The following is a 13,491-nucleotide window of genomic DNA, read 5'->3' on the forward strand; positions in this document are numbered from 1 at the left end:
ACCCACGGTTCTGTGCGAGGGTCTGCCAATCAGGCAGGGAGCCCCTAGGCCCCGCATGTGTTTAGTGGCTTTTAGTGCCTTCTAGTTGCGTGACACGCTCTCGTCCCCCTTGCTTGAGCATAGGTCACGTCACGAATGTGCTGCCCTGCCGATCTCTGGAGAATGCAGAGTACAGACTCGTAGTAATGAGTGTCTACTCCGTGCCATTCGAGGGACATTCTAGCGTCAAAATTCACTCATGTCAATCTCGTGGAACTCAGGAATGTCTGTGTGGCAAGACATCGCGCCCCGGCACAAGACCTACTACGATGAAGTAACAATTCCCTCACCGACCGCCTTCGAAAGGAAAATTACCAAGAATCAGAGCTCAATAATAAAATGAGAAAATGAAAACGAGCAAGACAAGGGAGGAATACTCCGTAGGGCCTGGCAGGAGCAGGATCGCACAATACGCCCAAGACTTTCCAGCCTTCTAGAAGCCCGGCCGAAGCATCTTAGTTCCTCCCGGTACCCACGATCGCCACGCCCGGTCGCTCCGAAAATCAAGGGGGAATTTCATTCAGACCCTGTCTGCTTACCCAGGTTGGAACCCAGTTACATTCAATTGCCCGTTGCCTTCATTTTACTATTTCCCCCCCATGTTAACTGGGGAAGTTCACTGTGTCCATATGGGGGTTTCTGTCTGTCGTAAAACCCCCCCCGTATTTGGTCGTAATAGCTCGGATCCCCTGAGCACAGCCCAGGATCAAAGGTATTTTTCCATCCCTGCAGTGTGTGTGCAAAGTCTGAAAAATTCGGAGTCGCCACGCCGTTTTGCACATCGCTCTATCAGTCTCCGTAGCAGTGATCTCCTGATATCTTTCATTTGATCCCGTCACATTATGCAATCCGGCCTGCAAATTTCAGAATCCGGTCGATCAGGACCGATAGCAACCAGGATTACGTGGGACCGGACCGGGGCCGGCCAATCAAGGTCCTCATACCCTCGAGCCTCCCCAAGATTTCTCAGTGGGAAAAGGCTTCCATGCGAATCCACTTGGGCAGCTCCACTCGCATGTATCACGATAAGCCCGGAGTTGGCAGATCTGGCTCCGATGATAGGGGGATCATGAATGCTTCGTGACTTATAGGGGAGGTTCCTAGATTTTCCGCCCTGCAGAACTGTATCTAGAGGAACCAGGGCTTTGGTTTTGGCTTTTGGGTTTAGCATGCCACGAACCTATTGACTCTACTGCAGGAGGCGGCAGACCTTCCAATCTTTATCAAAACTAGTCACGGATCAGCCCAATATCAGCCAACATCAGCCAATATCAGTCCAGATCAGTATCAGCCCATCGATAACCGTCTCCTTCTCTACCCGACCCCTAACGGTGCCAAGACACGCACTGTACGTAACGTGCGACAGAAGCACCTCGAAAAGCTTTCCCCTTGCTCGAAAGGCTCGAAAGCTCCGGGCTGCCCCCAATAATCGCGCCGCAAAAGCTGTTCCCCGTGCGACCGACATGCTCGGCCGGGTCGAGGCTCTCCATGCATCGCCCTAATGCGCCGAGAAACCCCTCATGGCTTGCCGGCCCTGGCCGTCGTTCCCCCCCATGTGCACCAGGCTAACTTCGGTAGCGCGCCCCTCCGGCAACTCTTTCGAGGTTTCTGCCCCCTTTTTTTGGGTAGCCCTTTTTTCTGCCCTCTTGTTTTTTTGCCCTCTTGCCTCCACTATTTCCCCGACTCCCATTCCTCGGCAGTCTGTCCACTTTCCCCACATAGGGCGCACGGGATCCTGGTGGCTGCCCTCGTTTGTTTCCCCTCCCCCCCCTTTGCGAGGCGCATCTAGAACAGCGGGCTTAGTCCAGCGGGGGAATAACATCCCTCCACGGTGGCGCTATGGAGGAGAGGAAGGGGAATTTAGACGGGCGCTACTGAAGCTTGGTGGGGTTGCTTTTTTGTTTTCTTTCTTTTCTTCTCCGATCTATCGTGACTGCTTAATGTGCTCGGAGGTCTCGTAGGTCTCGTGTTCCCAAATCCCGTTCTAGGACAACCTGCAATGCTGTTGTGATACGGAGTACGTGGGGAGGCGATTGGCAGTGTAGCCCACGATCTATCCCATTTTACCTTTTCTGCTCGAGCTATTGAACGACTGCAGGTCGTTTTACACCTTTCCACGGAGCCGTTTTGTTTCCTAGAATGGTAATGTGTACACAAAGAGGTCGAAGAATCCCTGCGTGGCCCTTCGAATCACGACACCATCCTTTCCCGTGGGCCCTGTGTTACGTGGATTCTTCATCCCAATAATGGGCTCGCAGGGGGGGGGTCTCACCGGGGAAAGCTTCCAACGCAGAACTATACATCCTCAAGAAGAGAGATAGGTAAGTTTTTCTGTTTGACCCAAGCTTTAACTCCGCCTGGTGGGGTTCGAGGTACATCGAGTGGTATCAAGCGTTCCAGGCTTGGAGAGAAAGCGGTTAGCCTCGCCCACTCTGCGTCTCCGGATAGGACCATCCCACACCTTCTTTCCCGCGTCCAGAATCAAACCAGTCGATCAATCAGAGCGGCAGAAGCCGTGAATGACTTCATCGACCCACTCCACATCGACCCAAAATCTTGATTTCTGACAAGGGGGAGAGGAAACAAAACGTTCCCAAACAAGGGAACGTCTTGAGCCTGAACTTGTTTCACCCACCCGCTTCTAGACTCGGAAGAAAAGAAATGGAGCCAGCGGAGCACGGGCAGAGAGAGGAGGATCTCAGCGAGGATCAGGGCAAGTAGGGGCAACCCAAGAGCGCCCGAGCAACCTAAGAGCGCCCGAGCAACCTTGGAAGGGACTCCAATGGCGCTTACTTGAAACCGCATCCCGTACTTCTCTTCTCCAATACGTGCTCAAATGCTGACCTCTGTTTTGCTCCCCCCTACAGTGGAGAGCCCTGGAGAGGTCCTCCTCGACTAACCTAATCGGTGCCAACTGGACGCCAGGCCCGATTGGATTCACTGCGCTGATTCGCGGAGGGCGGTAGATTAGGCAAAATAGGCCGTGATGTGCCGTAGATTGCGGGTGGAGAAGACCAAAGAAAAAAAAGCCCTCTCTCGCCGGATACCAATGGCAGATCTGCGCGCTAGACTCTTGTTGTCCGTTACTGGTATTGCGATTTCCATCCCTGTCGCTGCGTCATTGGCTGAGGGGCGGGAAGAGGGGGCCCATGGTGCGGGTGGAGCTGAAGTCGTTTACGTTGCAACGGTGGATACTCCGTAGGCGATTCGCTTTGCTTCGGTAAACCCCTGCGACCCTGCAGAATTTGACGCTGTTTCTTTCTTTGCTACTTTTTTAGCCGCTGGGGCGATCTGGTTTCATTTTGATTTCCACTTTGCCTCGATTCGAAGCTGTTTCATCTGGGTGCGGTGGGGGTGGTCTACATCATTCTCGTCCGGAATCATGAAGTAATGAAGTAATTGCAGTCGGAGTACACGCCATCGATTGCCTGTCAGCCTCAGGCTGTCCTTTCTCTGCTCGGAGTACCAAAAGCAATATGTTCATTCTGTCTGCATCGTAAGGGTCTAGACACCAGACCATCCCAGCTGTACAAGCGTTGCAATTGGCAGCCAGACTCTATGCATCCTGCACCGATCCGTCGGACCCGACTATCAGGCCACGGCAGGACAGAAAAAAAGAATGAAACAAAAACAAAAAAAAAAAAACAAAAACATCTTACTTACGCGCCCACGCAGCCGCATCATACTCGTCCATCCATTCGGTATATTCTGGTCCGGCCGAAGCCCACCCTTTAATTCCCCCTGTGAGCACCAAGCTTTGCAGCCTCGTATCACGCTCAGCCAGGTAATCCGCAAACCACCCGGCCGCACGAGTCCCGCGTCCTCCGCTGGACCCTAAGGCGTCAAGAGACAGGGATCAGCTCAGCAGCTAACATAGTTGTGGAGGCAAACACCAAAACAAAACAAAAAAAAAAAAGCCTTCAACTCACCGCAGTACCAAACCACCTTCTCGACGCCACTACCCTCTAGCACCTTGTACAGGGTAGGGATAGTCAGGAACAGGCTCTGCGCTGGCAAATTGAGAGACCCTCGGATCGTGCCCCCCCTGGACAGAGTTTGTTAGCTTTAGCCCAACCTGGGGGATTTTTTCATTCTCGGGCATCGTGGCCCCGATACCTCGAAGTCATTGCGACGCAGATCCACCAGCACAAAGTCCTCTCCGGCTTTGCCGTCGCGAAGCCACTGCAACACTTCTTCGCGGCTGACCGAGGGCGCTTTGATTTGAGGCGTTGGGTACGCCGCGTGCCAGGGTGGCGCTTCGGAGCCTGTATTGGCCATTGAGTAGTTCCTCTCTTTTTTTGGTTTGGTACAAGGTTTGTAGGATTCTGGGGTGAGCCGCTGTCATGAGTTCGTGGCCTCAGTCACCTCCACATTTCGTCTTAAATCAACGGCCCTGGGCGTTGGACGCCTCCTTACTGCTTGGTTAGGCGGGTCACTGCGGTGCGGTGATTGGGTGCGGATGGGCTTCAAGAGACCCAAGCGCAGGGTCACATGGTTGCTTTAGCGGCTTGGTAGGGGCGTCTGATTGGGCTGAACCCGGAGTTTATCTGGTCTGTTTAGGAGTCATGATGTGGATATTCTGCTGGATTGATCTTGACTGGCTTTTTCGTCGGAAAGTTCTTTTCCAACACGGAGAGGACGAGATTGGGAGTTGGCTGGGCCCGCTCGTATTTGACGGGAGCCCCGATGACGCCTCTTCATTTTGAACAGGAATCCCAGTTGGAATCAACCTTAACGAGAAAATCTGGCTCCAGCCAGTTGAGGCTCCACTCAACGCTGCTTTACCGCAGGCAGTTTTTGCGAGAGCCAAACCGAACAGCTGATAGTTCCCTTGTTTAGGCACTTGGCATCGGTCTTCCAGACCGTGTTCTGGAAGAAGAAATCTCCACGTTTCAGCCTTTTGATCCGCCAGGTTCCGCTGCTTCCGGAAACTCAAGCTCCCAGGGTTTGAAACCTTGGGACCTCGAGAGTAATGCTGACCGTAAGCCGCTGCCCGATACATCCATTTCGGGCTGGAAAACCAAAAGATTGGCGGGTCGCGTGCGTCTCGCTATCAGAGTTTCCTGGAGGGGGGGCGATCAGAGGCTCGAATCCAATACACCTGAGGCGTTTGGTTCCTATACACTGAATTCACACTGAATCCAAAAGAAGTATCTAAACAGTACATCATGATCTCACCCAAACTCTGATGCTTCGGGGGGGTACCCCACCCAATCGCGGACCAGAGTGTCTAGAGTGGCGAGACAATAAAGTAAACTCACATATGTATGCTGATTTCATGATGAATGTTGATCAAGGGAAGATCGTCGATCCCCCCGTTCCTCAGACTTCGACGCACCAAGAAAAAAAAAGAAAAGCAGTCGGAAGCTTTGGTCCTAAATTCCCCCGCATTTCCCAACCGCTTCCCCGCAAAAACCTGCGAATGCAGTCATCCAGCAACATTCCCTCAAATTCAGCGCTACACAACGGCCTCGTCATCTTTCCCCAAATGCTATATGTCCCTGAACAGATGATATCAACCCTCTTGCCGCCCGTCACACGGCCAAGGTCGCCACACACAAGCCCCCGGGTCAGTAACTCCGTATGTAAGACCGGATCCCAATGAAACCCACATCTCGAACACAGCCACGACTCACACCACCTAGGCCCCCCAATCTTCTATACGCCGTACGAATGCAGTACAGCCACGCAGGCCGATAATGTCTCTGCCTGGCTCTGGCTAATCAGCTCACGGATCGGCTGATGCATGCCTGCGTCCATGCGGGGATGGACCCGTCTGGTTGGTTGCTTGCCGAACTCAATCAGCGGCCTGCAGGAGTTAGCGGCAGACCTGCGACGCTCGTTGCCTGTTCTAGTCTGGCTACGGCGTAGTCTGGGGCTGGTGTCATGCACGCAGGGCTAAGAGTTGCATTTTTCTGCTGTGAAGATGCGAAGGGGGGGTGGCGTCAGGTATGGGATGACTTCATGGGGGATCAGGGAACCCGGCCGACTACTACATAGGCCATTTGGGGGGATCATGCTATCTCTCCTTGTAGAGACAGCCCCGCGTTCGCGTTCATGTTCTGGATCTCGTCAGGATGTGAAGAGACTGAAGAGGAGAAGAAGTGTTGATCATTATCAATGGCGTCCAAATGCGGTATACTAATCCCTACCTCCGGGCAAACAGACTGGACTAGGACCGATGATCTACGATGAAAGTATAACGGCGCATACAACCCGAGAAGGTTTAGAAGATGCAGCGCAGGGAAAAAGGAAAGTGAAGAAGTGAAAAAAAGAAAAGAAAAGAAAAAGAACAGAACAGAAAAAGAAAACAATACTTCATACCTACGATACCATACAGTCTCTCCTAGTAAACCTACACACGTAGCACATGTCCTCATCCCCGAATCCTTCCAAGGGATTCCATGTGCAGATCCGGGGAGAAGGTTTAACCCCCCCCCAGCACTAGCACGAGTACCGGGTTACCAGCTAATCGCATTTGCAGACCGGTTTACCCCTGTCTCTCTGGACGTCAGGTTGCGAGACTCGTAGATCCTTGTCTTTCCAAACGATCCTAGTTCCAATCCAGTCCAAGTCCCGTCTCCAACTCGAAGCTACCCAGCAACGACTGCAACAAATGACATAGACAGTTAGGGCGAGAGCGGGTGGCGCAGATAGCGCATGAGCCCATATCCTCGTGTCCGGCGACTCTTATGCGTGCCCTGCATGCCTGATTGGGTGCGCCGCACGGCGTTTCGGGGAGTTGCTGGATGGGGTTAGGGACGTTTAAGGAGCTGATATATCATATCTTTGTTCTGCCAAGGGACTGTGGGGATGTGAGGTTGGCATTGGGTGGGCTGTTTGGTGCCAAGGGGCAAGTCCACGTCAGAGTGCGTGTGGTGTGAAGGTTGGGTGTAAATGATGGATCCCCGTAGCTGCAAGGGAATTAGGGGGGGGGGGAGTTGCAACCGAATGCGTGGTTTCCCCCTGTCTGTCGGGGCGTTGAAGGGCGCAACGGTGATATCATGTGCTGGATTATAGAGGGATGGGTATTATAGCGGTGGTCGAGGTATACAGGAAAGGATACACCGGCACTTGTTAAGTAATGTCGGACAATCTCGTAGACATCGGAGGTTGTTCCTCAGAATAAGTCCCGAAGCAGCCGAATCTCTATTATGACGGGTAAGATACGACGCCTACGATTGCCCGGTACTCACTGAACAATGCAATGTATTATTATTTGCTGGATCCATCGACAAATTATGCGGTCGGATGCAGCTAGAAGCCATGGCCGAAGCAGGATCGAAGGAAAGAACAAGGGTGAAAAAAGAAAAACAATGCTATCTTATGCCGAAGAAAACTACCAAAGAAAACTCGCTTCTGCGACAAGCAAGAACAGGGGACGATTATGAACAGGGCAATAGATTGAAAAGGGGAATGGCAACAACAAAGACATGCGGGACGAGGTAGGTGACGGGATAGGTCGAGGGGAAATCAAAAAGGACCAGGAATATATGCAGCGTGCGTGAAGGGACCACTGAGCGAGAACATGCTGGCGTGGGCCAAGAAAACCAGGTAAGACGGAATACGGGCGTGAGGAGAATCTCAGCAGAAAGATTCGAAACACGAATAAGATGCAAACGTCGACTGGCAATGGTTAAGACCAGAGACCAGGTATTACTCTCATGGATCATGGCAAGAATCCTCAGATCATGGCCGGTGCCCCTTTTTGTTCCAACCTCTAGACCAAACACGGTTCAAGTCGGAACCTGGCTTTCGAAGGGGCCATGTCGCAAGAGCGACTATAAACAAACAACTCCGCAGTAGCCGAACGATGTAGGATGATGCCCAGGTTCGTGTGATAAAACCTTGGGATCTGCTCGCTTGCAAAGGCGAGAATTTTGGATTAGTCGAGGGACGTCGAGTATGGTGACAGCAAGGAAATTGAAACACAAAACAAAAGATCTCTCCAAAGTTCGCCGTTCCGAGCCGTGGCACCATGAGAAGAGGAAGACGTGAACATCAATGAGAGAAGGGTCGTTCTACCCGGAGGCAAGCTGCAGGTTGAAGCGTCGAATGGGACTGAAGAGGGTGGAAAGAAAAGGTCACTGAAGTTTGGTCAGTGATATGCCGTCCGCTAAAGCGGGTGACACCACATCGCAAAACGCCGAGAAAGAAGAGACCTTGTAAGAGAAAAAGAGAGAAGAAAGAGACAATCCCAGGGGCGACATTCTTGAATAATACTTCAACCGCGTCCTTCGAGCCTCGCGGGAGATAAGAGCAGGTGGGACATTAGATTGATACCAATCCAGCAATAGGCTGCAATTCACTCTTGCATGCGAGTTCAACCTGGATCTCAAGAATGAGCGAGCTGCACTAAGCTGGATTATCCGACTCTGGGATCACCTACCGCAGCACAGAGCCTTCATAATCTTCTGCACGAAGGTGGGTTGAGCATCGTTGTTCCCGGGCTGGCCACCCTGTTGCCCGCCCTGGTTTCCAGGGCTTCCAATACGTCCAGGAAGGTGAGCATTGGAGTTTTGGAACTGAGCCTGGGTCGAGCCCGCCGGTGTTCCTGTCTCCAGGTTACCGCTCTGGCGTTTGGGAGGCAATCCGGAGCCGCTTGGCCGGTCGCGGGATTTGCCTGCTCCCCCCTTGGCTGGAGATGGAGGAGGCGGCTGCGCCGCGTTTAAACGATCGGCAGTCACTCCCGGGCGCTGGCTGTTGCGGTGCTCTCTCCCGTGCACTTCGCGCCCCGATGAGCTCTGGTGCTGGTTCTGGAGATGGGCCTGGGACGAATAAGACTTGTAGTCCCACCCACGGCCGTTGTTGAGCTTCATCCAGTCGTACTCGCCATCCTCAACTTCTCCAGCATTCTTGAGGGATTGAGTCAAAAGATCACGGAGGTAATCGTAGTCAGGGGTGTCCTCGAAGCCCAGGTTGCGGACGTAGGTCAGATACTTGTTGAATTCCTCTGTTTGGAGGCGTTAATTTCATTCTCCAGATTAGTTTGGAATTCATTGCATGGAGGCTTACCGGGATATCCTTCACAGAGGTCCTTGATGGCGGTGGTCTGTTTCTTCTCGCCAATCTTTTCGTACTTTTGCTTGTTGGTCGCGGCCTTGAGTCCTTGCCAAGGGAGTCCACCACGCAAGAAGTACATGAAAACGTGACCCAATGCCTCCAGATCATCCCTTCGTGATTGTTCACGACCCAAATGGGTGTTGATACTCATGTAACGAGCGGTGCCAGACAAGGACTTGCGCTCCCGGTAGGGAATGTGCTGCTTGGTCTTGGGGTCGCGGTACTGCTTTGCCATACCGAAATCAACGACGTGGATGACGTTGGCAGCCTTGGACGAAGGCCGGCCAATAAGGAAGTTATCAGGCTTGATATCACGGTAGATTAAGTTCTTCTCATGAATGGTTTGAACACGGGACAGCTGGGAAGATGTTAGCCCGAATGTATAGCGTACATAGACTGAATGAGACTGACCATCTGCTTGGCAACCATAACGACAGTCTTGGTGGAGAAGCGACGGTTGCAATGGTCGAAAAGATCCTCGAGACTGGGGCCGAGGAGGTCAATCACGAGGATGTTGTGCAACCCCTCCTGTCCAAAGTAATAGACATTGGGAATACCGGCTGGAAATATCAATCAGTTCAATCATTTCTATTCATGCAGAGACGTGTGGATACTCACGACATCCGACCAAGATCTTGTACGTCCTGTACTCATCACGAAGTTGAGGAGCATCGCTCTTCCGGGGTTCCTGGTATACAGTCAGTACCACACGTTTGCTTATCACATGATGAAGACACCCACGAATTTGATAGCAACCTGCTGGTTGTTCAGAAGGTTGGTGCCCTCGAAGATAACACCGAAGGAGCCCTCGCCAATTTTCTTTCCCACACGGTAGTGGACACCCACTACATTCGATGAAGACGATGCCATGGCCGTTTGTAGCTCACAGACAACGGTTTAAATCACGGGGCAAGAGCCTGAGCCACACTGAGTAATCCACCAGAGCAATCTCGATATCGCTAGACGCACTCGAGCGAGGGTGATCGGCGTAGGGTCAGACGGCCGAGGATGCGCAGTGAAACACGCAGAACAAGGTCGCCAAGAATTGGAGAATGAATATTGATCTGAATTGGGCCGACCTGAGCAAAGACTGACTGTTCAGGGCTGAGTTTTGGACGGGGCAACCGGAGAACTGGGGGCGAGATTTCGGGGAGGTCAGGCGCCCGGGCAGTGGCGAATTAGGGGAAAAGAAACGCCAAAGCGAGGAAAAGCGGTCGAGTAGAAGGAGCACCGGAGGCACTCGACGACGTCGAACCGCAGTGATGGAGCAGGGGGGGTAGGTTGAAGGGGGAAGAAGAAGATAGGGAGAAGTTGAGAGAAAGGGAGCGGAGAGTATTGCAGTGTATTTGGTACGGGCTGGTACCCATCACCCGCCGTTGAGAGCAAAACCGCAGGCGAAATTGCGATGGAACTGGCGGTCACGGGCGGTATTGGGCCATACCAGCGTTACCGGGGTCCTCTGGTCGCTTTCGGGTCCTTTTTAGTTTCGCTTCTTTCTAAATGATGGTTCACCATGCCCCAATCACGCCTAGTGGCTGTCCCATAACCCTCTCCACTCCAGGTACGACCGTCATCGTTGGAGGAGCTTCTCTTGATCATTCACCGTATCAGGGACAGAAGCAATAAAGATCCCAATGACCCGCTTCAGCACCATCACTGTAAATGTGCCTTTCGACCTGCCTTTCGTGAAACCTCCAATTGGGCGAAGCTTTTCCGGCATGAGGTTTTGACTACGTCCCTGCAGCTTGATCCTGCAGGCCCAAAGGTCAACCCCCCTAAGGCACTCTTCGGGCACTCTAGCAACTCTCTACGCCAACGGGTTGTCCGGTAAACTGCCAAGATCACACCGCGGCTCTGATGGCTACTGCGCAGTAAAAGCCCCCGGAAATTTTGGGTGCGGTAAGTGTTTTGATTTTGATTTGATTTCATTTTTTTCTTTTACCGCTCAGGGGATGTCTAGACTCGGTCTGGAATGCGCTTATCCAAGGAAGATTACCGCACACGATTCCTTATCGAGTTAAGTTTGGTATTCGTGGGTTTCTCGGTATGCGCTAACTAATTATCGATTCCAAATCTTGCAAAATCCTGCTTGTTGTCGATAGTTGAGCTCATAGATCATAGAAGTTTCTAAACAGTTGACTACCAATCCATGGAGGCATATGCCAATGGACTCCGTACCTGTCACTGTTACTTGCATGGTAGAATTTAGGTGCTGATTCAATGCATCATTTTGGGCAGCTCAGGAGTAAAGGTTTGGACACGTCCCTGACCCACTCGGGCCGTTGTTCCTTGAGACGCGAGCACATAACATACGGTGAGAGCAGTGAAAGTCTCCCAAGACTGTCGTAGAGTTACCGGGGGAGTTCTACGTAGGATCAAATGGGCCGCAATTTGAGGCTGCAAGCTTCGGAGGCTATACTCCTTTCAACAGGGCAAAAGACATACAGGTGTCACGCCTAATCCTGCTCGGCGTTCTCCTCGGCCTCACTGCCTAGTTCGTTCTGCATTTCCTCATCTCCACTGTCTTCACCATCTTCTTGGTCGTCGTCATCGTCACTTTCCTCGTCACTCGAACCACTGCCGTCACTGCTGTCGTCACTGCCCGGGTCGTAGTCTTCCTCATCTTCCTCCTCTTCGTCTTCCAGCTCACGTTGGGCTTTTTGGAGCTCGCTCTCTGGTTCCTCGCCGGCTGCCTCGGCGGCAGCTTTCTCCTCTTGGGTCTTGGGAGCATTGACATTGTACACCTTGGCCCGTCGGGCATCAGCGAGACTGGAATCTTGCAGGCCGTGCCGCTTAATGTATTGATCAATCCCGTCAAAGTCCGCTTGGTCGATCATGGAGAATTCAAACTCCATATTGTCATCTTCGGAGCCATTGCGAGGGCGAGCCAAAATATTCAGATTGAAAGTCCGTTGCAAGACTGAAGTATATGAGATGGAGTCGACAGTGTCAAAGGAGAAAAACAGCAGTGGCTTTTTGAATGCAAAGAGGATCCCCACAGACAGAAAGAAAAGATATCCTAGTCACCAATTTATTAGCATCAATCATCCTTGATAGTTTGGGCAAAGCCAAGTGGCAAAAAAAAAAAGAAAGAAAGAAAAAACCTACCTTCTTTGCTTCCTCTGAAGGCTTTTACATGGAAAGCCTTCTCGCCTTTCCGATGCGCCTCGGGTGTAGCGCTCACAAACTGTCTCTCATCGGGACATATGACATTTGCATTGGGCAGGCTGTCGTTCAGGATCTTACGAATCAATCCTTCGGCGCTCTCTCCCTCGTTATGCCCGACCTGCTGGCCCAATCCTGTGAAGGCAGTCTTTGCCGGACCATGAGCTACAGTAAAGACCATAGCCTCGGCAGCTGCGACACCCTCGGGAGGTGGCGTTATTCCATCCGCGAATTCAGGGATAATGCAGAAATTGAACTGCTTCTGCGTCTTCTCAGGAACAGGGAGACAAAGGGCATGACCTAAAGAACGGCATTCACAAATTAGTCCTTCCATACCAATTATCCAAACCCAAGATCTTGTCACTCACGGACTTGGTCCAGCGATATCCCAAACTCCACCTCCTTGCTGGTCTTGTTCCTGGCACGAAGATGCCCACCAGTAATCTCGAGCGTGAGTTTTTTGCGCTGCGGCATCGTGAACGATAGCTCCTGCACGTAGAATTGGACGCTATCGTCATTGCCCTTCAGATTGACTGGCGCCTGCGCCGTCTGGGCAATCGCTCCATTTTGGGTTTTGCGCTTCTTCGCAGCAGGTCCATCGTTGCTGGGCGCAATCGGGAGGGATGTAGTGCTAGAAGTCGCACCTAGAGCAGAAGTATATCTAGCGATTTCTTCGAAGAGAGGGGCATGTTGCGGCGTTGTATCTATATTTCCGGATCAATGGACGGTCAGTTATTTCTCAGTAGATGAGTTGGGACAGCACCCATAGGGCGTAGATGCGCCACGCACCGATTGCATCGTAGACTCTTTTTTTCAAAGACGGCTCGGTCGCAAAGGCCTCTTCGATTGCGGCGATGGGGCCATTCGTGGAATTAATTGCGGCGAACGCCATTTTGGAGACGGCTGCCCTACCGGGGAAATGCAGCGTGTAAAGACTTCCGCAAGAGCAGGAGTGCCGGAGATCAAGGATCGATCGCGCCCCCAGCGGAACCGGTCCCTGAGCGGCCCGCAGGATTCACTGACTGAGCCTCCCAGCTCAGGAATACATCGATGGATCTAGTGAAAACGCAATGTTTTCCTTGGGGAAAATATTTCATTTTGTCACGGAATCTTTACTAAAATACAGTTGGGTTTATACGAATCGCTATCTTGACAATAAGAAAAGACCAAAGGACGCAGACATCCAATCAGACTATCTGGCGTGTTCAAACATATCCCTTATCT

The 13,491-nt window shown here is 52.1% G+C and overlaps 4 protein-coding genes across 4 annotated transcripts; 1 reads left to right on the forward strand and 3 right to left on the reverse strand.

Annotated features, from left to right (window-relative positions):
• Positions 1-3,025: 3,025 nt before the first annotated feature.
• N7468_008641 (uncharacterized protein) lies at positions 3,026-3,241 on the forward strand (the record flags this gene model as incomplete). The annotated part of the gene is made up of 1 exon (XM_058477937.1): positions 3,026-3,241. One exon carries the CDS (start codon positions 3,026-3,028, stop codon positions 3,239-3,241), a length of 216 nt encoding a protein of 71 aa, XP_058328282.1.
• A 453-nt stretch (positions 3,242-3,694) lies between these two features.
• On the reverse strand, positions 3,695-4,317 carry N7468_008642 (putative arsenate reductase (Arc2); the record flags this gene model as incomplete). Its single annotated transcript, XM_058477938.1, has 3 exons — positions 3,695-3,873; positions 3,969-4,084; positions 4,115-4,317. The coding sequence occupies 3 exons, from the start codon at positions 4,315-4,317 to the stop codon at positions 3,695-3,697; spliced, it is 498 nt and encodes a 165-aa protein (XP_058328283.1).
• Positions 4,318-8,420: 4,103 nt separating this feature from the next.
• N7468_008643 (casein kinase I) lies at positions 8,421-9,972 on the reverse strand (the record flags this gene model as incomplete). The annotated part of the gene is made up of 5 exons (XM_058477939.1): positions 8,421-8,992; positions 9,055-9,460; positions 9,514-9,662; positions 9,721-9,790; positions 9,844-9,972. The coding sequence occupies 5 exons, from the start codon at positions 9,970-9,972 to the stop codon at positions 8,421-8,423; spliced, it is 1,326 nt and encodes a 441-aa protein (XP_058328284.1).
• A 1,586-nt stretch (positions 9,973-11,558) lies between these two features.
• Positions 11,559-13,159, reverse strand: rtt106 (putative negative regulator of DNA transposition (Rtt106); the record flags this gene model as incomplete). Its single annotated transcript, XM_058477940.1, has 4 exons — positions 11,559-12,121; positions 12,211-12,567; positions 12,636-12,971; positions 13,057-13,159. 4 exons carry the CDS (start codon positions 13,157-13,159, stop codon positions 11,559-11,561), a joined length of 1,359 nt encoding a protein of 452 aa, XP_058328285.1.
• Positions 13,160-13,491: the final 332 nt, after the last annotated feature.

Source organism: Penicillium chermesinum (genome assembly GCF_028974085.1).
Source record: "Penicillium chermesinum strain IBT 19713 chromosome Unknown utg000006l:1.0-2335141.0:1.0-2336784.0, whole genome shotgun sequence".
Lineage (NCBI taxonomy): Eukaryota > Fungi > Ascomycota > Eurotiomycetes > Eurotiales > Aspergillaceae > Penicillium > Penicillium chermesinum.